The sequence below is a fragment of the Poecilia mexicana genome, unplaced genomic scaffold (genome assembly GCF_051168715.1).
Source record: "Poecilia mexicana isolate PSO_F unplaced genomic scaffold, ASM5116871v1 scaffold_6, whole genome shotgun sequence".
In the NCBI taxonomy this organism is placed as follows: domain Eukaryota; kingdom Metazoa; phylum Chordata; class Actinopteri; order Cyprinodontiformes; family Poeciliidae; genus Poecilia; species Poecilia mexicana.
This window is the reverse complement of record NW_028263375.1, coordinates 6,480,547-6,502,003: the sequence shown is the minus strand read 5'-3', so window position 1 is coordinate 6,502,003 and position 21,457 is coordinate 6,480,547. Positions and strand designations below refer to the sequence as shown.

Sequence of the window (21,457 nt, the reverse complement as noted above, 5' to 3'; positions counted from 1 at the left end):
AGACAGATACCTTATTTTTACCTGCATCATCTTCCACCGTAAAACAGTGACTGCTTTTCTTAAAGAGCACTGCTTTATTTAAGCAAATATATTTATTTCCTTTACATATTTACTAAAACTGACACCATGTTGTGACAGTGTTGTGAGAATGCCTATTAGGGTCATTGTAGATAGAAAAAAAGAAAAATTAGGAGTACATTTCCACTGAAAACTTTTAAATCTTGAGATTAATCTAAGAGTTTTTCTAGAAGAAACAAAGAAATTTCTGACTGTCAAAAGTCCATACTATGCAAAAAATATATAAAATAATGAATCTAAGAAATTTTCTTGAAATAATTTTGGAATTTTGGAATTTCAAAAGGCAATAATTTGCTAGAAAATCTTTGGAAATTTTAAGATTAATCTCAGCAATTTTCTAGAAAAACATTGGAAATTTCTGAATATTTCAGAGTTTTTTTTCTAGGGTGCATGTGTACCCCCACGCATGCACAGGGAGAACATGCAAACTCCATGCAGAAAGACTGGGGCTGGGAATTGAACCCAGAACCTTCTTGCTGCAAGGCAACAGCTCTACCAACTGCACCACTGTGCAGCCCCAGCAGGATTCTTTCCACAGATTATTGTTTTATATCATACTGTCACAGCATAATGATAATTTTAATAAATATGTAAAAAACATATAATTTTAATGAAAGTTACATACTTCAGCTTTAAACAAAAACAACAACAAAAATAAATAAACGCTCAGATTTGGATGTAATTTCTTCTACATGCAGCCTAGGTGTATAAACGATTCAGTTTGCAAACCGTCAGGAATGAGGCGGGTCTCACGGAGTCATCTTGAAGGTTTGCATTGTCCAACTGCCCAGTATCCCGGGTTTAATGTTCGCCACATGGTGCAGGATGTGCTGGTGCCCTGGGTGTTTCCACAATGGACCACCGTGGCGTCAGGAGTCTCTGCTAAGCCAAAAATAATTCATACTCCTTGCAGATTTAGACTTAAAGTAATATTAAAGGTTTGAGATGGCCCAGTAAAAGTCACGACTTCAGTTTGATAGAGAAACAGTGGAGGGTGCTAAAGATTAGGGTGATGGTAAGAAGGTCATCCAACGTCACTGACCTGGACTTCATCATGAGAGTTAAATTGTCAAGGAGAGTTTTAAGATCCTTAAAGATTTTCTCAGGGTATGGATCATTTTTGACATCAAATTTTACATGTTTTATCTTTTTTAGAAACACTAAAATTTCTGATTATTTCCAATCAGAAATTAATTTCAGGTTTGAATGAAAATAGTTTTAATTCTAAACCCATCCAGGGTGAACATAATGTTGACTCTAAGTGACAACATTAACTGGAAACTGTTGATCAACCTGTGTTGCTATCCTCTCTGGTGCATTGGCCCACGGGTCAGTCCCTGGTTTGGTAAAGAATTCAAACCGGTGTCAAAATGGGACCAGTTCTCTTTTTAAAATCTGAAGTGGTTTATATGTGAAACTCAGTCTAAAATATTTCTTCCTGCTGGGAGTCACTGTTCTTATCTCAGCAAGCTGCTGTCTCAAACAAATCTGGTTTGTTCATGTTTTTTCTGAACAGTTTTTATAATTCAAACCGATATTTTTCCATGGACGGGGCCAAAAAGTTTGCCAGCTGGGATCTGATAAGATTTAGGGGACAAGATGAGACTGAGAACAAAATAATGTGATTTTTGTCATGCAGCTGCAACATTTACAACTAATTTTGGCATTTTGACTCAACCATGCAGAGCCCTTAGCTAGCTGCTGGAAGTTAGCGGTACAGTGAAACTAAAGCAGCAGCCAAGAAAGTGTGTATTTTCCAGAAGATCTCAGTAAAATACTGAATGATTAGCTCTGTGAGTGTTGGAGAACATAAACCAAAACAAACTGTCCAGCTAAAACTAAATGTAATCCTTCGATTTACGTACAAGCTAGCATTAGCAGAGCAGCTTGGACAGTAAAACTTTCTTGCTGCCAAGACAGAGCCAGTTTTCTGGTATTAGAGTCAGCAGATAATGACTGTTGACAACTATAGCTCATGTCCAGATTTAAAACTCAAAAACTGTTCCTTCAAACGACGACACAAGTCTTCCAGTTTGGCTCTGCTGGATGATTGTGACAACATGTGATCTGCAAAACACATGACAAAGATCTGCAAAAATCTCTCTCTGTGAATACAACAAACACATTCAGTGGAATGCATTGCGGTGGTGTCATTTCTCAAGCAGAGCCTTTTGCAATTAGCTAAACAACAAAAGACCTCTTGTCATATGCAAATCCGGACTGAGACTGAGACATCATCGCCCCATACATGAGAGCATCCACCCCTCACACCGAAGCAGGCACAGCAGCATGTTCGAAAATCATCAAACCTTCCTCCCTCGGTGCCACACCTCACACTGGCACACACACAGAAACGCTCACCCCACGATCTGCGCGCAAGTGCCAGATACACACTCCCACAGCCAAACATGTTGATAATTAGAGTCTTGTTATTGGAAGGTGTTATCACAACAATTAACACCCTAATGTGTGCATGAACGCATGAGTGTGTGTGGAAGGGTTGTGGTGATGCTGGGTGGCAAGGACGTGTGTGTGCGTGTGCGTGTGTGTGTGTGTGTGTGTGTGTGTGGGGGTGTGCGTGCGTGTGTGTGTGTGTGTGTGTGTGTGTGTAGGTGTGTGTGTGTGTGTGTGTGTGTGTGTGGGGGTTTGTGGGGGTGTGTGTGTGTGTGTGTGTGTGTGTGTGCATTCCATTAATTCTGCCACTGAAGCTCGACGCACTCCTTCACAAAAACACACACAGCGAGAGTTCGATGTAACAATAAAACAGTTTCCAATTCCGTGAAGTTCCTGTGAATTCTGACACAAAGGCAGCAGGAATAGGTGGAGTGATAGATTCTGATTGATATCCAGTGGGGAGCAGAGAAAGAAGGAGGAAGAGGAAGAGAGGAGGAGGAGAGGGGGGAGTGAAAGGTGCATGGAGGGAGAATGAGAGGAAGGGGGAAAACTGAAGCTGTACAGCACAGAAAATGGATTTCGTGCATTATCGTTTTAATGACAGAGACTTGTGATGATGTTTGTGAAAAAGGAGGAATAAAAACTAAATTCAAAAGGTGGAGACGTGGAAAATGTGCAGGAAGAAGTGGGAAAGCATGAGGAGCAAAGCTGACGGATGAGAGAGCAGATGAACAAAACCTGTTTATCTGCGCTATTCTGGAGCCAAACACTGAGATGGGAACGCTGCAGAAAATAGCCCATATACTTTCCTGTAACTTTCAGGGAACTCACTGGGTACTTTGAAGAATGAGGCTGTGTTCTGTGACTTATTTATAAGTGATTTATATTGAGGAACTATTCTAGATCTTAACTAATAAAATGAGCAAAAATAGCCTGATAATTTTTCAATACAAACTGGAAGTTAAGAGAATTTGAGGGTCAGATTTGTAAAGTTATTGAAAGCAGTACTGGGTTAATAATTTCTAAGTTCTGGGAAAGTGTTGATGAGTAAAAACAAAATCTTTTAATTTATGAAAGCTAACTTCTACGTTCTGGGAAAGCAACCTGTTCCAAAATGCATCTAGTAAATTCAGACAAACTAGCCTCAAAGTTCTGGGAAAGTAATCTCTAACTTTTAGGAAAGTAATCATCAAGTTCAAGCAAACTGGCCTCTAGATTCTGACAAAGTAACTTATAAGTCTTAAAAAGTAACTACCAAGTTCTGAGAAAGTAACCTCTAGGGTTTAGAAAAGAAATGTCCAAGGTCTGGTAAACTTTCCTCCATGTGGAAAAGTAACCTCTGAGTTTTAGGAAAGTAACTTATAAGTTAAAGTATCCTGTAATTTCTAGGAAAGTGACTTATATATTCAGTCTAATTTAATCTAATTGCATACTATCAGATTTAATTTGTCAGGTAAAGTTTTACCAGATAACATCTTAAGACTTGAACAATATTCATGCTTTTCATGAAAAGTCTGACAACTCAACTCAGCATTTTCACTCCAAGGTGAAGCTTGTTCCCAGAACTCTTCCCTTTGCCTCCCAAACCATTTGCGGTCTTCCTGGGCAAGATTTCAAGGCGTAGTCATGGGGAGAAGGTTGTCTGCTTTGGAAATGCCGGAGTCTGTTTGCTTTTTGCAGATGTTGTGGTTCTGCTGCCGCTTTCAAGCCGCAACTTTAGCAAGAGTTGGACTGTTACACAGCTGAGCATGAGGTGGTGAGCATGAAAGTTCACTTCTCTAAATCTGAGATCATGGCTTTCCTCTGGGAAAAGGCGAAGTGCTTCATGCGGGTTGAGAATTGTCCCTAAAAGACGACAGCAAAGAGGATAAAATGAATAGATGACTCTGGATTTGTCTGGATCCCTGCAGTGACTGATCCGGTATTTTGAGGTGAAGAAGGAGCCGAACTAAAAGGTGGATTTTCTGGATTTACTGGTCCAGCTACGATCCAGCTCTGACCTTTGACAGACAGAATGAGATCCTGGTACAAGAAGTTGCCTCTTCTGCAGAAAGACTAAACTCTGGGAGTATTTGGTGTAGAGAGGGAACCCCAGATATAGAAACGACAGACAGGACACAACCGCTGAGGTTTAATCTCTTCTCCTTTTGTCCTGGCCCGTTTTCTGGTTGATACTTTGAGGAAAGCTCACTAGCTAGTGTTGCAAAGTCTTTAGAAAAAGAAAGGAAGGAAAGCTAGGCTTAGATGGAATCGTCAGGGTTGTTTTTATTTTTGGGGTTTTTCTGGGTTTGTATTTTTGACCTTATTTGTTTTCCATTTCCTTTGTTTTCTGTCTGACCTTAAATCGGTGCATTCTACATTGTTGAGATATTTGTTGATGTTAGGAGGCCCTCAATTAAGGAAAGAGTGGAATTTAGTCAAGTTATTTGTATTTAGGGACATCTTTATAACATTTTATTTGGAATATATAATCAAAAGGTAACTTCAGATTATTTTAAATGTTAGTTTATGCAATCAGACCAGCTGGACCAGCTCTGGGAGAAGGCTATTCTTAATATTTGGTGAAGTACATCTTGTGCTAGGTTACAATTTATTTAATTTAAAATGCCACATAAAGTTCACCACTCAAAGTCCCAACTGTGTGAAATTTACCCACAAGTGTTGGATCAGTGTGAGACATGAAACCTAAACCACAACATTTTGTAGATTTTGGAATATTCAGCTGTTCTTTCTGAAGCTCTTTAAATGCCAGATTGACATAAAACCCTTTGTAACAATTTTTGGTTTTCCAGTTGGTGTACTAACATTAGTACAGTGTATAAGGTACAGTGTGTGTCCCTTCTAGCCAGGCACACACATTTTACGCCTTTGGAAATTCTCTAAAACACCTTCAATTTCTTTGTGGTTTCAAGATGTTATGTCATTTCTAAAACTAGAGAAAGAAGATCTGATAACTGCAGTGGCGTATCAGGACCAGGCAGCAGAGGAGCAAATTTCAGGCAAAAACTGACTTTTTAAAGTACAAAAAAGGGAAATTTCAGAACAAGTTGAAAATTTGCTAGAAAAAAATTAGAAGTTTTGAGAATATTCTCACAATCTCAAAAAAAGCATCCCATAAGAAAAAGTATTGAATGACAAATTTTCATTAAAAAAAGAAACATAAAACTTTGAGTGTCAAAAGTCGAAATCTGTCGACATTTCAAACTCATAAAATTTCCAAATGCTGAAACATTTGTCTTAGAAAACTGGTTTTTCATTAAATTTTTCTAGCAAATTTTCAACTTTTCAAACTGAAATTTGCTTGTTTTTATAGAAAATGTCTGAAATTAATCTCAGAATAGTTGAGTTTTCTGAGCGTAACTTCAAAGTTTCTGAGAGTTTGGGCAGAAATTGACTCATTTTCTCCATTTTCCATGGCCATAATATGCCATGGCAGAAAACTGGATCAGGTTTGGGGCTTTTTAATACGTGGATGTGCGTTTGTGTTTGTCGTTTTAGCCATTGTAAATTCTGCTGAAGCTGGAACATGGTAAAATATGACCCAATATGTACTTAAAAAACAAAAAGGAGACATACACAAGAAAAGTGGATTACACTGAATTGTAATATTGCATGTTTCCTTTTTCTCTAAATAAATACATTTGATAAGAAAAAAAATTGACACAAAACCATGATTAGAAACCTGCAGAAGTATCAGATAAAAGTGAGACCCAGAGTGAAATGTTGAAATTTTGAGTTTAAGACACCGGAACAGCAGCATTATCCTGTTTCCAGACACGTGTCCAATCAGAGTGTGTGTGTAGTGTGTGTGTGTAGGCTGGAGTAATGAGGTGGAGACGGTTGTCCATTACTTCCTGAGATGATGGGCTCTTCACAGCAGCGCTCCCACAGCTGGAGAAGACGAGGAGGAGGCTCCATGAGGAGAACATTCAGCCACATTCACGTCGTGTATGTTTGTGTCGGAGCATCTTTAACTCCCACTTCAGCCGCTACGATGACAGTAATAACAATAATGATCTTACTTATGGTACACTTTTAAAAGAAGGAGATGGATTTTTTTCTCTCTCTTATGGAAAACAATTGGAGGTTTATGGGAAAAAGAAACTTAACTGTTGAGAAATGTTTGAAGAAAGATTCATTTGTTTAATGCTCAACACAGATTTAATAAAATGTGGTAAATCAAATTTAACAAGATCTTTATGTTGAACATAAACCCACATTTCTTCCATGTTCAGATTCAACACAGATATTTAACTATTACAACTTGGCTCACGACTGGATGGAGAGTTTTCCCACAGATTCCCAGTTAGATTTAGTTCTGGACTTTAACTAGGCCACTAACACATGAACCTACATTCAAGTACGCCATCCATTGTAGTTTGGACAAGCATTTTCCTGCAACAGCTGCTGTGGAGCGTTATTTCATGAACCAACGCATTAAGGAGAGCGTTTCAATCTTATTGGTTGAACCCAAACGTCTGACATTGTGTCATATTAAAGCTTTGACAAACATGATGACTGTGGATTTTATAGTTCAAAATAGTCTCAAACCAAAATGAAGTAGTTTTTTGGTCAAGTTTGTTTGTCTTGAGTCGTAGCTGCAAATTTATATAACGAAACGTAGTACGCAAAGAAATGTGATTAACATGACTGCATATTCATGAAGTGAAGAATTATGAAACAAGACCTGATAAACTTTGACATGTGAGAAAAAGAACATCTTTACATTTACATCTGGAACAAAAACATTGTTCCAATTTTTTTTATGTCATTTCCAATTTTTATAACTTTATATATTTTCAAATATTTCAAGTGAATCGTGTTTTTGCACTATTAAACATCCCAAGTCCACGTGTTTTTTTCATGTGACTCACGTCCACCTGTCAAAATGTGTGTACCATATTTAATGTTTTTTTCTTTAATAATCTCTAAATAAAACTCATCTTATAATTTGTGCTTCTCATTACGTGTCCTCGGCTCACCGAGGTTGTCAAAGAAACATTTCTATGCATTTTGAAACCCAACAAATATTTCCTAAACATGACTCATAGCTTAAATATTTATTAGTTAAATATTTTGACGACAGCAGACGGTAAAAACTAAATTGACTCATGAAGTTCAGCTTTCACTGCAGTGGGGGGGGGGGAAAGCTGGACTGTGTCGCCCTCTAGAGTTTAAAACGTGTAAAGACAACATGCACAGGATTTGGCAGACAGGGAAACTTTTCAGGCATGAAAACGTTTTCTTTAAAATTACAACCGAGCAACCAACAGAACTAGATGGATAAATAGAAAACTAAAAGCACTAGTTCCATTGATGGATTACCTAAATTAAAACATGGAAAAATGTCAAGTGAAATCTACCAGTAGAACTAGCACCTTATATTAATTATTGACTTAAAACAAGATTCCATATCTTGTTGAAAAGTTACTTGCAAGTTAGTTTTCTTATTTATAGTGTACTAGGATATTTACACAAGAAAATAGACTAAATTACTGAGTAAGATGCAGTTTTTGGAGCATAAAGCTAAAAAGCAGTAAAATCATCAGGAAGGCCAGCTCTGTTTGGATGCTCCCTCCATTCAGTTCAGGTGGTGGGAGACAGAACAACTCTGGTTAAAACCTCATCTCCTACTTCTTGCATGAGTTGTTGAATTGGAGAGCGCCATCATTGACAAATTGCTGCATCCTCGATGCACAAAACAGCGTCAACACAAATCCTTCCCCTCAGCAGCTGTTACTTTATGACCTTCTCTTCTCCCAACAAACGGTGTCTATATCCCACAGTCACTTTCACTTCCTTGTAGTTATTTTTGCATAAAGATGCAGAACACGCATTTCATTTGAATCTGAATAGTTCTCATAATTACATTTTCAAAATTCTTCCTTCATACATTTGGCTAAACTGTAAGTTCTTTGTTAGTATTTCTACCTTTACCTAAATATGCATATTTCAATTTGCCTGTTACTTTGCTGCTGATGCATCTGAATGTTCCCACAGACACTAAAGGACATTTCTGTCTTATTCTCACGGATGCAGATACACAGTGACGTTAATTCAAACATGCCCTTTCAATTGGTGAACAGGAAAGAACTAAAAAGAGGAACAATTTGGGTTTTCCAGACATAACCCTAAACTCGTAAATTCAATTTTATGCATAGAGCAGAAAAACAGAATTTTGTTTCAATCTCGTGGAAATGTTTTTAGCCCAATAAAGGCTACAATGACTAAACAAATAAAAAAAGGATTTTATTCATTCATGAGTTTCTGCAGGAACATCCCTTACCTTTTGGTTAAAATAAAATGAATGAATGAATGAATAGCTGACAAACTGCCTGTTATATAAATATGATTTTCGATGTTTCCCGTTTCAACTAAAGATAAAAAAGTTCTCACTAAACACTGAAGCATTTCAAAGGTTTTCCAAACATTTGAAACTTCAAACCACAAACCTTAACACAGCTGCAATGAAAGAAAACCAGACTCAATATTCACATTTAAAAGAAAAAAATGACAAGATTTAATTGCCATCAGAAATACAGAACAAACAGGCCTTTCAGAAAGAAATACGCTTAACAGTTATATTTAATGTCTGCAGAGTTTGGTGCGTTTGAGTCCATGGGATCTAAAATCTCTGTACAATGCAGAAAGAAAATGATGGCCTGCTTAGTGATGAACATTTACATATTTAACTGAATTTTATAAACAACAAAAATATGCAGAATATCAAAACTTAAATCCTACACAATAAATCATAAGAACTTGCTTTTTTTTTTGTTTTTTTTGCTGAATCATGTTTAAACTTTTGTACTTTGTGTTGCTGCTGATGTTACCACCACAAAGAAAAAGTTACATTTCCTCCTTAAATATGAAACTTCATCAGAAAAAAAAATGGCAGAAAATTGCAAATAAAGCTGGACTATTTGCAGCAAGAGCAAGTTTTAACCTCTTGCTGCAAATCAGGTTAAAAGCCGGAAACAACAAAAAGAAAAAGGCATCAAAACATGAAAATATGTATTACTTTATGTGTTATTTTAATAAGAAACACCAACAGGGGATTCCTCTGGAAACTTCCTGCTCTGAAGTCATCTGAAATACTAAAACGCTTTGTGTGTTACAGTGTCGGCCTTCAGTGTCTTGGTCCACCCAGTCGCAGATGGGGACCAACTGTAAAAACGTAAAAATAATTGCTTACTCACAGAAATCATCTTAAAACTAATCCTGCAATTAGTTTGTCTAAAAAGGCCAAAGATCTCAAATGAAGAGATTTACCTGGTGTTGACAGAAGAGGAGGACGAGAACCCTTCAAGGACGGAGGGGCCGCCCTGGGCCTGGACCGGAGGCCCGGGTAGAGCGGAGGAGCGTGGTGGAGCAGCGGCCCTCGGGACAAACCTGGAGGTCCGTACAGATCCAGAGAGGACGGGGGGACCCGGGAACCCAGGGGTCCTAAAGACATCCCAGGAGGAGTCCGATGCAAAGACAGGAGCGGAGGAGGTTTGGTTTTGGGGAAAGAGCCTGAGGAGGAAATCATTTCAGGACACAAAGATGAAAAATACCAAAGCACCGATAATCACTGCAGTGTTGGTAACTAGGCATGGGCTGGTATGAGACTACCAATTATGATTACAGTGTTATTTCACCTTTTCTTTAGCATGCTTTGATGTGAATGCTAATTAAATGTTAGCTGAATTGTGAGCTGATCTTCAGCCTCACATGACCTGCTGCTGCCAGAGCCACTGCTGTTCTAAAAAACAATTAGGACAGATGTGAATTTAACTGGAGTTTCAAATCACCTCCACCTCTAGTCAGCCAACTTTATCTGGAAACTGCTTTTAGATCGCAGGTGATGTGGAAATTTCATTCCCCTCTAGCAAACACATTCATACTTAATTTTCAGCATATAACACAATTAAGCTCTACTGATAAAGTTTGCATCCAATCGCTTTAATCATGTTATTGTTTAGATCCAGAAATCTTGCGCATGCACACAACACAGGAGGGCAAAAAACCTAAAAAACCTATTCTACTTGCCGTGTGTAGCTGAGCTGCTGCGTTAGAACAATCCAATTAACAAAATGAAACCTGGAGGTGTAGGCATTAATTCAGTTCACTGCACTACAGCAAAGGGAAAAATAACGCCGAAAAAAAGTTGAACTCATTTTTTTCTCACTCTATGTCGGCTATTGAAATTTAATAGCAAAACAGTGCGTCCGTTTTTCTTTCATATATTACGTGTACATTTAAAACTTATGTCGACAACCTGACCACTAAAACCAATGGTTGTCATCGTTTCTTGCCCTCCAGTAGGGAGCCGGGGGGCGAGATCTTGCATGTGTGACATCACGCTTCAACGTTTCTATACCACAGGAACAGAACAGAATATTTTCATGGTTTTGAAACTAACTTTTTCATACCACAGTATACTTTGAAACCAGCCCATGCCCATTGGTAACTGCATGTAGATTTAGTAAAATAGGACGTAGCTGTTTGCAGTCCTGACCTGGTGTTGGCAGCAGACCTACAGATACAGGTGGAGAGTGGTCCCCAAGAGATCCTACTGAGGCAGACTGAGGCGGTGGGCCGGGTGGGGTAGGAAGCAGAGGAGGGGGTTTCCCCAATCCTGGGGGTATCATGTTCCCTTTATCATCCTCATCACCTAAGGCCAGAGCTGAAAAAGAAAAAAAAACATAAACTGCAGCCATTTGTTCAGACTATATGAGCCCCAATCAGTCACCAGTGTCTCACCTTGCAAATGGTCCTGTCGGGAAGCGACGTACTCCGAGATGGATTCCAGCTCCTCCAAATACAGATGCACCCCGTCGGCTAGCAGCGAGAGGAGATGTCGGATTTCGGAGGGAACTGTGTGCCGTGCAATTTTTTCTCGATCCAGAAAGTCGTCCAGCAGCTGCGATGCCTGCGCTGCGATGTCTGCAGGATCCCTTGGTGAACTCTCCTTGTGGAGTCCACGACTGTACTCGGCTTGGACAAAGTCCAGAGCCTGGTCTTTAGGCATGTTACGGTGGACTGGGAGGAAAACGGGAGTGTTAAAACCGAGCTGGAAGAAAATTCAACTTAGAGTGAAGAAAAGGTTTTTAATTGTTCTTTTCCATCATAATCAGGTGGATTTTATTTTTTAATATTTGTTCAACAAATCTTGCGTTTAAAACGCTGAGGTTTAAGGAGATAATGGGTAGCAGTGTGGAGCTTATGCAATCGCAATAAAATTTCCTTACAAGCTTCTTTCTGTTGAAGTTTTGCTTTGTTCATGATCCAGAAAATTCAACAATTTTATATTTGATTTTCAACTGTGCATTTAACAGTTTAGTCTTATGCTGTAAAGGGCAAATAACTCATTTATTCACTCAATTTTGGTGAATTAGTTGGACTGTCTACTCATCAAAAATCACCTGAAATGTTGTGCATTGTGCATTTGTATTGGCTTAAATGGCTGTTGATTATTTAACCAGTGAAATTTGGAGACAAAAGTCTCTTTTTTTAAGAGTAAGGACTTAAATGATTGGGGCACATGCTGAACAATAAAATGCATCTTTTGTGTAAATGACAAAACTTGTGTTTATTCTTTTTGTTTTTCCATCTTTTTGTATAATAATGTTTTCTTTGGATTAAATTATTGATTTCCGCTAAATGGTGGTAAGGAAAATTCATGTGTGGGTTAAGCAGCAGGTTGTGTTGCACCCATGTAAAACTTGGAAATTCAGATTTAATTCAATACTGCTTCATTTATTTCAAAAGAAAATTAAATGTAGCTCTAACAAGACCGTTACTGTGTGACAGCTAACAAATGTGTTTTCCTTACAATTGTGGCAGGACTTGAAATTTCCTAGATTTATAGCCATTTTTTTTTTCATTACAAAAGGGAAAAAAACAAAAATCCTTATTTTGTGGCAAGTTCAGGTTGAATTTATTTGGCTTCTCATCTTACCTAAATTGTTATTTTATGACAGTTTTCTATTAGTATGCAGATTTATGGTGCATGAAGCACGTAAATGAAAGTCAGGTTTAGATTTTGTAAATGGCATCAAATGTGAAAACTCGATGAAAATAAGGAGTTTCCCCTCCAACTTGAGTTGTGTTTCAGTTAATTGGGTCATTTGTTCTGTTGGTTAAACCAAACTTTTTCTGACAGGCGCCCTCAACAAAATCTATAAAATATACAGTAAATGTTTGTCATAAAATATCAGGTAATTTCTCTGATCTTTAGATCTTTCCTTAGAGTTTCAACTGGATAAAAGTCAGGAGATGGACTTGGTCATTCTAGTTGGTTCTTTTTCTGAAACTAATGAAAAATGTCCATTGCTGTGTGTTTGGCCCCTTCGTCTTGCTTGGAAATTCATTTTCAGGCTCTTACCAAGAGTTTTTTAATGCATTTCTCTACGTTTCTTCAGGAATATGAAGTGTGCCAGAATGTTTTTGGGAGGTGTGATGTGCAGAATCAGTCTTTCTACAATATTTATAATGACTTCTAGTGAGTTCAGTTTTGGTCTAATCTCAGACTATACCAGTATTTCACTACCTTCTCCAAATCTTCTGCTGTGAACTTTAAACTTTATTTTCATGAGTGGAGTCTTGTGCAGTGAATGTGCGCATAGATTGTTACGTTGGAGTGAATTGCACGTTGTTGGCAACGTGTGATGGGATAAATTTTACCACTTTGCTTTCTACAGTTTATTAACTTTACAGACATTGTTTCTTTCAAGTGTTTGAAACTGATTTTCCTATAAGAACCACATGGGTAATGACACAAAGTTGATTACTTTGGTTATTACTGACATTTGATGTAAATTTGACTGTGAATATAAATATTCCAAATATAGCTGGATGTGCATATTTCATAGCTGACCAAGTATTGCATCCAAGCTGGTCTTTGTGATAGTGGCAATGCAAATTTTGATCCTACCATTAGATATAGTGCATTGTGAGGATGGAAACGTAGGTTGATTTCCAAGAAGATTGTCATCACAATATGCACAAGTTAAAATTCAAACTACTTTTTAAAAATTATTGTTCCCTAGTGAGGATTGATGATGTATCTTTGTTTTATAAAATGCAAATAATGCAAACTCGATTTCACAAAGCAAAGATGGTGATCGATTTACAGAATGCTTCTCAACTGGATGGACTATAGTATATATTTTTATGGAAAGTTGTCACAACTGGTCTGTCATTGTCATTTACTTGTTGTCGCAACTGACTACTTAATTAGACCATCTCGCCCTTCACAAGTCAACCACTAAAGTCAGCCAAGGCAATGTTTAAAATCCCAACTACAGTTTTTACAAAAGTGAAACTGGCAGTCAGAGTCAGCAGTACTGCCTTGTGGGCCCCAACCTCAACTCTGATTACTTTTCTTATTCAACTTCCAATCTGGCCACCTGAGTCTTTCCACAGGTCAAACTGAAACAGGACAACTGCATAAAAGGTCAGGGTTATGATTAGCCGTTAATTCCTTTCAAAACGTGAAGGTTTTAACCAAGTCAACAATGTCAGCTCAAGCCAAAAAGAACAAACGACCCATCTTTACAATCATGATATAAGTTTAGTTTTTTCTAAGCATCAGAGTTTGCATTTGGTGTTTTGTTATGGTGTTTATTTCAGAGGCTATTTCCTGAAAAGTTTAGTGCTCATGGTGTGTATTTGCTTCAACAGAACTCAATTTTAGTACCCGTTTAAAAGATGAGGAGAATAAGAAAGCTTTATGAAACTTTTATGTCAATGTGTTAAGAGCAAAATGCAGTTTTTTGTTTAAGTGGAAAGAGTTTTAAAGAACTGAGGGTTGTAACGTACATGTTCTGGGGAGGGCTTGAAGGATTACGAGGGGTACGGACTTACTTTTGAGGGACTCTGAGAATATGATAACAGTGCAGGAGGACAGAGCTACGTTTTTCTGCTCCACCAGTATACATAACGGGGAGCCGTCTGCTCGGACGTCCTGCAGGGCCCGGGTCAGGCCCGATTCCGCTTGAAGGTACAGCATTTCCACTGACAGGCCACGCTCCTGCAAGCACTGGCTTAGCGATTTGGGGTAATCCCTTTGAGAGGAAGAGAAACACTTTGTTAACTAGACTTTTCTGTGTTGAGTTAACTAGATGGCATATAAAATAACCATTTCTGAGGTGAAGATGAGAGTTATTTCTTCAGTTAAAATATATATTTTTAAAAACAAAACTTATTTATTGAGTTTCAGTTGATAAGGTATTTTTCAGATATGAAATTGTGCAAGAACTTTTTTTAAAGTTCATCTGTAGATCGGTGTGATGATGGAAACGGACGCAATAATCTACTGGCCACTTTATTAGGAACTTCTTCAGTTTCATAACTTGTTACCACAAACATGAATTAGCTAAATGCATGGCAGGAACTCTATGAATCTAGAAATATTGAAGGCAACTTGCTTGATAACTTTAAATATGAACCAATTTCACAGTGTGACTACTTTTAGATAACGGGAAACTGAAGCTTCAATACAATAAAATTGAACAACAGGTTGGATGAATGTCACCTTTTCCAACAAGTCTTGATTTATTGGAGAAGGTCTAAACTTAGCATAAACATGAAAATGTGGATTGTCCTGGCTTGTATTGGTCTAGACTGAGGACAACCAAATAATGATGTATTGGATATTTTATTGGTTCAATCTGGATCGCTTGGTACCAACTGAGCATCATTTAAACTGTGAAGCTTCTCTGAATAATATCGTTGGTCCTGTCCACCACTTTATGACTACTGTCCATCGATGCTCTGATGATTACGTCCATCAGTCACCTGATGGAAATTGAGCAGAACATATTTGGATTGTGGCGAAAATCAAAACTCTCATGAAGCATAAACAAGAAAACTGCAGAAAATTAATGATGCCATCATCTCAAAAAGAACAAAATATCTAAAGAATGTCAAAAGCTTATTGAATCTTTAACAGAATTAGAATTCTGAAGGCAGACCAACACTAGAAAGGTGTAATAAAGTGGCCAGCGATTTAACCTGAAGACAGTCCTGGTTTTAACCTTTTTCCTCATGTATATGCAAAAAACAAGACATCTAAAGTGTCTTGTGTGTCTTCTGACCTACAGCCATTGTTCTGATAGGTTATCTGGTAACTGGCTGAAAACTCCATTCAGCCAATGTGTTGCATCTGTTCCAGACACACCAGCTCTGTGGAAATCAAATTATCTGAACCAAATCATATGTCCGAGTTGGACTCTTACTGGTTTGGGTTTGACTTTTTCAGTGAGTGTATTTTAAGCAAACAAGAAGCCTTATTGGCCAACTTATTTGCATTTTCAGCAGAAAGTGTGAATGTTGTATGCAAAATAAAAGCTGAAATGTAAACATTAAATATTACCCCTCTTCCATAGAAATGTTTCAAGTGTGAAAATGGTTGTTTTGATGTTTCTTCTGTCAGATGGACAAAAATGTCTGAATGTAAAGATTTAGGCTGCCTATTGCATTTGTTGTGGTGTGTGATTGACTGTTTTTCTACACATAAGCTTACATTTAAATCAATTTTCCAACCTGGCAAAGAAAAGTTTGTTTTTATGGTGTAATGACACGCAACCCATTTTTAAACTGTCCCTGTTTTCATCATGAAGGAAAACTTACCTGTCTGATGGCTGAACCACCACACAGCGACAACAGCAGCCAACAAAGAGGATTAACTTTTAATGTGAAATGTTTGGTGATCATTTCTGGGTGGATTTATATGGGTGTGCATGTATGACTGAATAAAAGGAAAAACGGATCAGTTTCTCTAAAAAAAAGAAGTTTACGTTAGTGAGAATACAAGCTGAAACTGCACTAAAACGAGAACCAATCAGATACATAGTGAACCATTAAGATATTACAGCAACATGTGTGTTCACATATCTGGCATCGATGTAGAAGACTGCATATTGTTTATGTTCCAAAATCAGTGGTAATTGTTATTAGTCTGAAAAAACTGCAGTTTTTCATCTGAGGATGCCTCAAAGATGTAATAGTTTGTGTTTTTAATATGAACATCTGCTGCTCCATGTTGTGTTGAAAGAAAAAAAAAACACTTCATGTCTGGCTTCAGTCTGAAAGAAGTGGAGTCAGAAAGCTTAACTAGATGCAGCATGTAGCTCAAATGTTTCAAATCCTGGCCTTTGTGTGTTTTATGTCCTTGAATGATTTGTGCCAAGTTTCCTTACCTGTTCCATTTATATTTTTCTTTTTCATTTGAAAATGGAGTAATTTAATGCAAAACTGTGTGATTATATGGGTTCACTTCAAACCAAGCTGCCATCACACTGGCTTCAAGTATCTGCTACTATAAGGTTAGTCTTATTTACTGGAGCAGTCAAGAACTAGCACTGATGCATTAGATATTTGCTGAATAATGACACTAATAGTGAAATTATTCACCATTATACCCAATAGGGTATAGATGCCCTATTCGTAGCGGTTTAAAAAGAAACATAAGAAATTCAAATAAATTCTCAGTCAACAGCAGATCTGAAAAAGTGTTTCAATTAGAACACATCCTGAAACTGCAATAAACGATAAATATCCATTAGTGGAAGCTAAATATCCTAAGCAGAACATCCAAATCTAAACTCAGCTGAACTCTTCAGTTGAACAACTGCTAGAGGAAAACTCACAGGAACTTGTTGGTGACGGACAGGACCACGCAGTCGGCTGGCTTTCTCTCCTCCTGGACCTGCTTGTAGAACTTCTGGTACAGAGCTTTACGTCTGTCCGCCGGAGTGACGACCTCGGTTTTGACTGGCGGGTTCAAGACTTCAAGAAATTTGGGAAGGGGTAGCGGGATGGGTGGAGGAGAGTTCACATTTAGATGATGGGAGTAATTTAAGTGACCAGGAGTAGTAATTTTATATTAAAAACATAAAAGGTTCTGCATGATGAAAATGAAAGTCTCACCACTTGGCTGAGGTTTGTATGCCTCAAACTTGACACTAGTGGAGTAACCTTGAAGCTGTTCCAGTTCTTCATAACTAGAAATGGAGCAAAACAAGTTTCAATGTGCAGAATTTCATTGAGTTTTTCTGGGTGGTTATAATATACAGATTTCTGTGCACTGAAAACATAAAGCCCTGTTTAAAAACTGGAGAGGTAGGTACAGTAACGCGAGCAAAGGTAGCAGGAATTTTCACATCCTTTCCTCTTATGTATATGCAAAGTATTTTCTAAATATTTGCACAGTTGAACTCCTGAAATGTGTACATTTGTTAAAGCTGATCTAAAAAACAGAAAAACCCCAACAGGTGACGACACAACTGATGCAGCACACACTGCAGCAAAAACCACAGCAGCCAACAGTGGAGTACAGTATTCAGAGTGACAGCGATCAGATAAGACTTATCCACTTCCTTCTAACTTAGAGTAACTTGTACACATAAACGCACTATGCACAACAGTAGAAACTGAAAACTTGACACCATATAAAAACAAAGGTGTCATGTTTTTAGGAACTAATTTCTGAGAAAAACAGAACCAGATCTGACCTTAAAAATAAAAAAGACAATTTAAACAGCCCAAATAAACACTGAAAATCCTGCTGAAAAACAATATTTAAAACAGACAGAAGCTGGACTGTAGCTGTTACACATGTGGTAGTTGCCATGTTCTTGTTGCATTGGTCCAACCTGCAATTTGAAGTTTGTAGCAATCATTCCTCACCTGTTGCATCTGTTAAATGTGCTGAAAGCGAAACACCAATTGCACATTTAATACTTTATGCTGTTGCTCTGTTTGCATAATGTAGATGCTATACTATACTGTAACAATAATCTTCTATCTAGATATCTATCACTGCGGATATGTATAGATATCCCCAATACATGGATATTGTTATTGTAAAAAAAATTCTGATAAGAATTTTGATTCATGATGATAAATTACTAGAAAATTTCTTAGGAAATATAAAACATGTGCGATTCAGAGAACAAAATCAGAGTTTCTGATGCCGAGTTGGGTCCAGATGTCCTTAGGTTTCAGTGTCAAGTCCTAAAAAACAAATATGTTGATCTACAGAACCTCTGATTCAGTTCTCTGAACCACAAAGTGAGGCAGGAACCTCTTAAATCTCTGCAGTGCTAAGTGGTGCAGATTATTACATCTGTGTTTATAACACCTGACATAAGTGCGCCAAGCTGCAGATCTATTTGTCCGTTAAATGGAATTCACAGTTGAATCATTAGTTTCTCCAAATCAGAATTTTTTGTTCCTTAAAGTTTTAAAACCAATAATTAAATTTAAGTTTTGATTCATAAACTGATGTAAAATTCAGGCCTTTTGATCAAAGCCATGATGCGAAAGATTTCCAACCTAAAGATGAGGTTCTGTTTTTGTCCAGCAGATGGCATCTGAAGTCTCAGAAAAAACTGAAGAAACACACTTAATGTGAAACTATAAACAGGCTGCAATACACCTGATGAAATGAGAATCTGGATAATGGAGACTTTCCAGAAATTAATGTAAAAGTCAAAGTGAAGCCTGACTGCTGTAGAGAAAAACTTCCCTGTTTCCTTCTGAAGACAAACTAAGTTGATATTTTTCTTCTACATAACAGACCGACACTGGGGAGTGAAGCGGAAAACTGATCTACTGTGTTTCTACTGTCAACATCGGCAGCAAACGGGAAGATTGAAACTTTTCTTCTGGACTCAGATCATCTGAAGGGATGGGTGAAATCTTTAGGACCATATAAAAACTTTAAATTATTTTAACTTATCCAATCTGTTCTCTGAGTTCAGACACGTCTTCTAGCAGAAACTTGCGGTGTGGGAAGAGATGAATCCCAGAACTGTTTAATAATCAATATTTCAATTCAATTTAGTTTATTTCTATATCGCCAACTCAACAAATTTTTTGTTGAGGAACTTTTATAAAAAGAAAATGGATCCAGGGTTAATATTTTTTATTCTAACGGAATCATTCAAATGTTTACTTTTCGATTCCAGTTCAACTGGAATCCCAACGAAAAAGAATAAGCTAGAAGCGAGTGGTTTCATTTTAGTAAAAGAGTTGTAATATCAGCTTACTGCAATATTTGCAACAAAAATACAAACAAGCTCCAGGTGGAAATCTTTTACTTTTCAAATGCATATTTATTCAACTAAGTAAAATAATAAGTACACTGAAATAATAAGGGGGAGCGATTTATAATAACACTATACAGTACAAATTCAACAAGCCAGCCCTCCATCTACAGAGAAAACAAATGGTCTAAAAAGTATAGTTTCCAGTGAAAGCTGCACCCTACCGCCTCTCATGTGTTTAAGCTGTTGTGTTAGCCGCCGTTAGCCGCTTTTACCTGTCCAGAGCATCCTTTAGCTCCTCGGTTCTTTCTTCTCTACTCGGGTACGGAGCCGCTCTCCGGAAAAGCCGCAACTGCTGAGCACTGCAACACAACGAGAACCCTTTTAACGTCGACATCCATGGTAACTTGAACATATAAGTTCGCACCCGCTGCGGAAACATGCACTTGTAATTGGGTAAAGTTGTTGTTCGAGGCTTCCGTGCAGGCTAGCTGCTAAGGCTAAAGAAGCTAACCTTCCGTTTGGACTGCCGGACGGTCTCCGCACACCTGCAGCTGGTTTCGCCCAATTCGACATTTTTCTAAAACTGAAACTGCAACTTGACTAAAAACAACACATCTGATCTGACGAATCAGATAAAAATGCCCTGTCGATGTCCCTCACGGATGTGTATAGCATGAACGCTCCAGTGGAAATGAGGTTTTAAAAAGGGGAGGAGCGCCGCGCTGATGAGCCCTTTTTAGGCAACTACCGCCACCTAGAGGGTTATACTGTACTTACAAGTCATAGTCTTAATTTTAGTCTTTTAAAAACCAGAATTTGCTCATAACTGTATATTTCATAATGTTTTATATTAAATCAGATGTCTTGATTAGGTACTCATTATTTGAGTCCCCCTTTTTAACAAATACTTGTTTTACTCTTACTTGAGTCATTTTCTACCCACTCCTTTGTAAGAGTAGCATTACTTCAATATATTTTACTCAAGTGAAAGATAGCCATCTGAAAAATTACTCAAGTAACAGTGAAGAAGTATTAGGTAAAAGGCTGCACTGAGAACTTGCTGTCTAATTTCAATAAATATCTGAAAAGAATGTAGTCATTCAGACAAATACAATATGTGCAAGTTCTAATTAAAAGTTAATAAAAATAAATCACCTCAATGCAAAAATAAATTCAGACAGAAGAGACACTCATTCCCAAATCTACTTTTTCCATAACATTTAACTTTTGAAGTAAGTAATGTTTGCATATTAGGGCAGAGCAAAATACTTCCAGAGATAATGTCTGTGGCTTATTGTATGTTCACTTGACCTCCAAATGGCATGACAGGCTCAGAAGATCTAAAATAACACTAGATCAATGAAGCCTGTTTACAAACCAGACATCCCACCAGACTACTGCACAGTGAAAGTAAAAATTAAGTTGCGGTAAAACTACTCCTAGGAGTACATTGACTTGAGAAAGTTATTCAGTTAAATTTAAATGAGTAAATGGTAAAAGTTTTATTAGTTCACATCAGGTTAAATTTTAGTGAACAAAGAAACGCAATGCTTGTCTGTCATTGGAAAAAATTGTAAACAGGTAATAAGAAAAGACAAAATTGACGCTTTAAACTAAATAATAATAATGATGAGTCTGATGAAAACATGTACAAGATATACACAATGACATGATAAACATTGTGAAAATATAATTATAAAAAATATTAAGATAAGGCTCAATATTTGCAAAGGTATACCTGAAACATGTTAAAGTAACATCTTCTCTACAGCTTGCATAAAAAAACTATAAGAGGACAAAATAAAAAATATAAAAAACTGATATATCTTTGTTGCAAGTATGTACACCCTTTAACCAGTAATTTATTAAAGCACTTGGATTCAGTTTCAGCATTAAGTTTTTTTTTGTTAGAAATCTGTCACCATCCTAAATCTTGACAATATTTG

General features: G+C 37.4%; 1 protein-coding gene across 1 annotated transcript; it reads right to left on the bottom strand.

The window, feature by feature from the left end:
• Positions 1–8,962: 8,962 nt before the first annotated feature.
• On the bottom strand, positions 8,963–20,211 carry LOC106921679 (uncharacterized). The gene is made up of 9 exons (XM_014993503.2): positions 20,023–20,211; positions 19,784–19,870; positions 17,389–17,462; positions 17,109–17,247; positions 14,323–14,522; positions 11,218–11,496; positions 10,973–11,140; positions 9,745–9,987; positions 8,963–9,639 (listed from the first exon to the last, which is right to left on the bottom strand). The coding sequence occupies exons 1-9, from the start codon at positions 20,082–20,084 to the stop codon at positions 9,602–9,604; spliced, it is 1,290 nt and encodes a 429-aa protein (XP_014848989.1). The 5' UTR covers positions 20,085–20,211; the 3' UTR covers positions 8,963–9,601.
• Between the last annotated feature and the right edge of the window lie 1,246 nt (positions 20,212–21,457).

Bases quoted from the DNA above. Each gene is read 5' to 3' on its own strand.
- LOC106921679 (XM_014993503.2), bottom strand. From the start codon at position 20,084: ATGTCGAATTGGGCGAAACCAGCTGCAGGTGTGCGGAGACCGTCCGGC. The intron at 9,988-10,972 runs GTCAGGACTGCA...TTTCCTCCTCAG, and splicing joins AGGTCTGCTGCCAACACCAG to GCTCTTTCCCCAAAACCAAA. The intron at 9,640-9,744 runs GTAAATCTCTTC...ACGTTTTTACAG, and splicing joins TCCTCTTCTGTCAACACCAG to TTGGTCCCCATCTGCGACTG.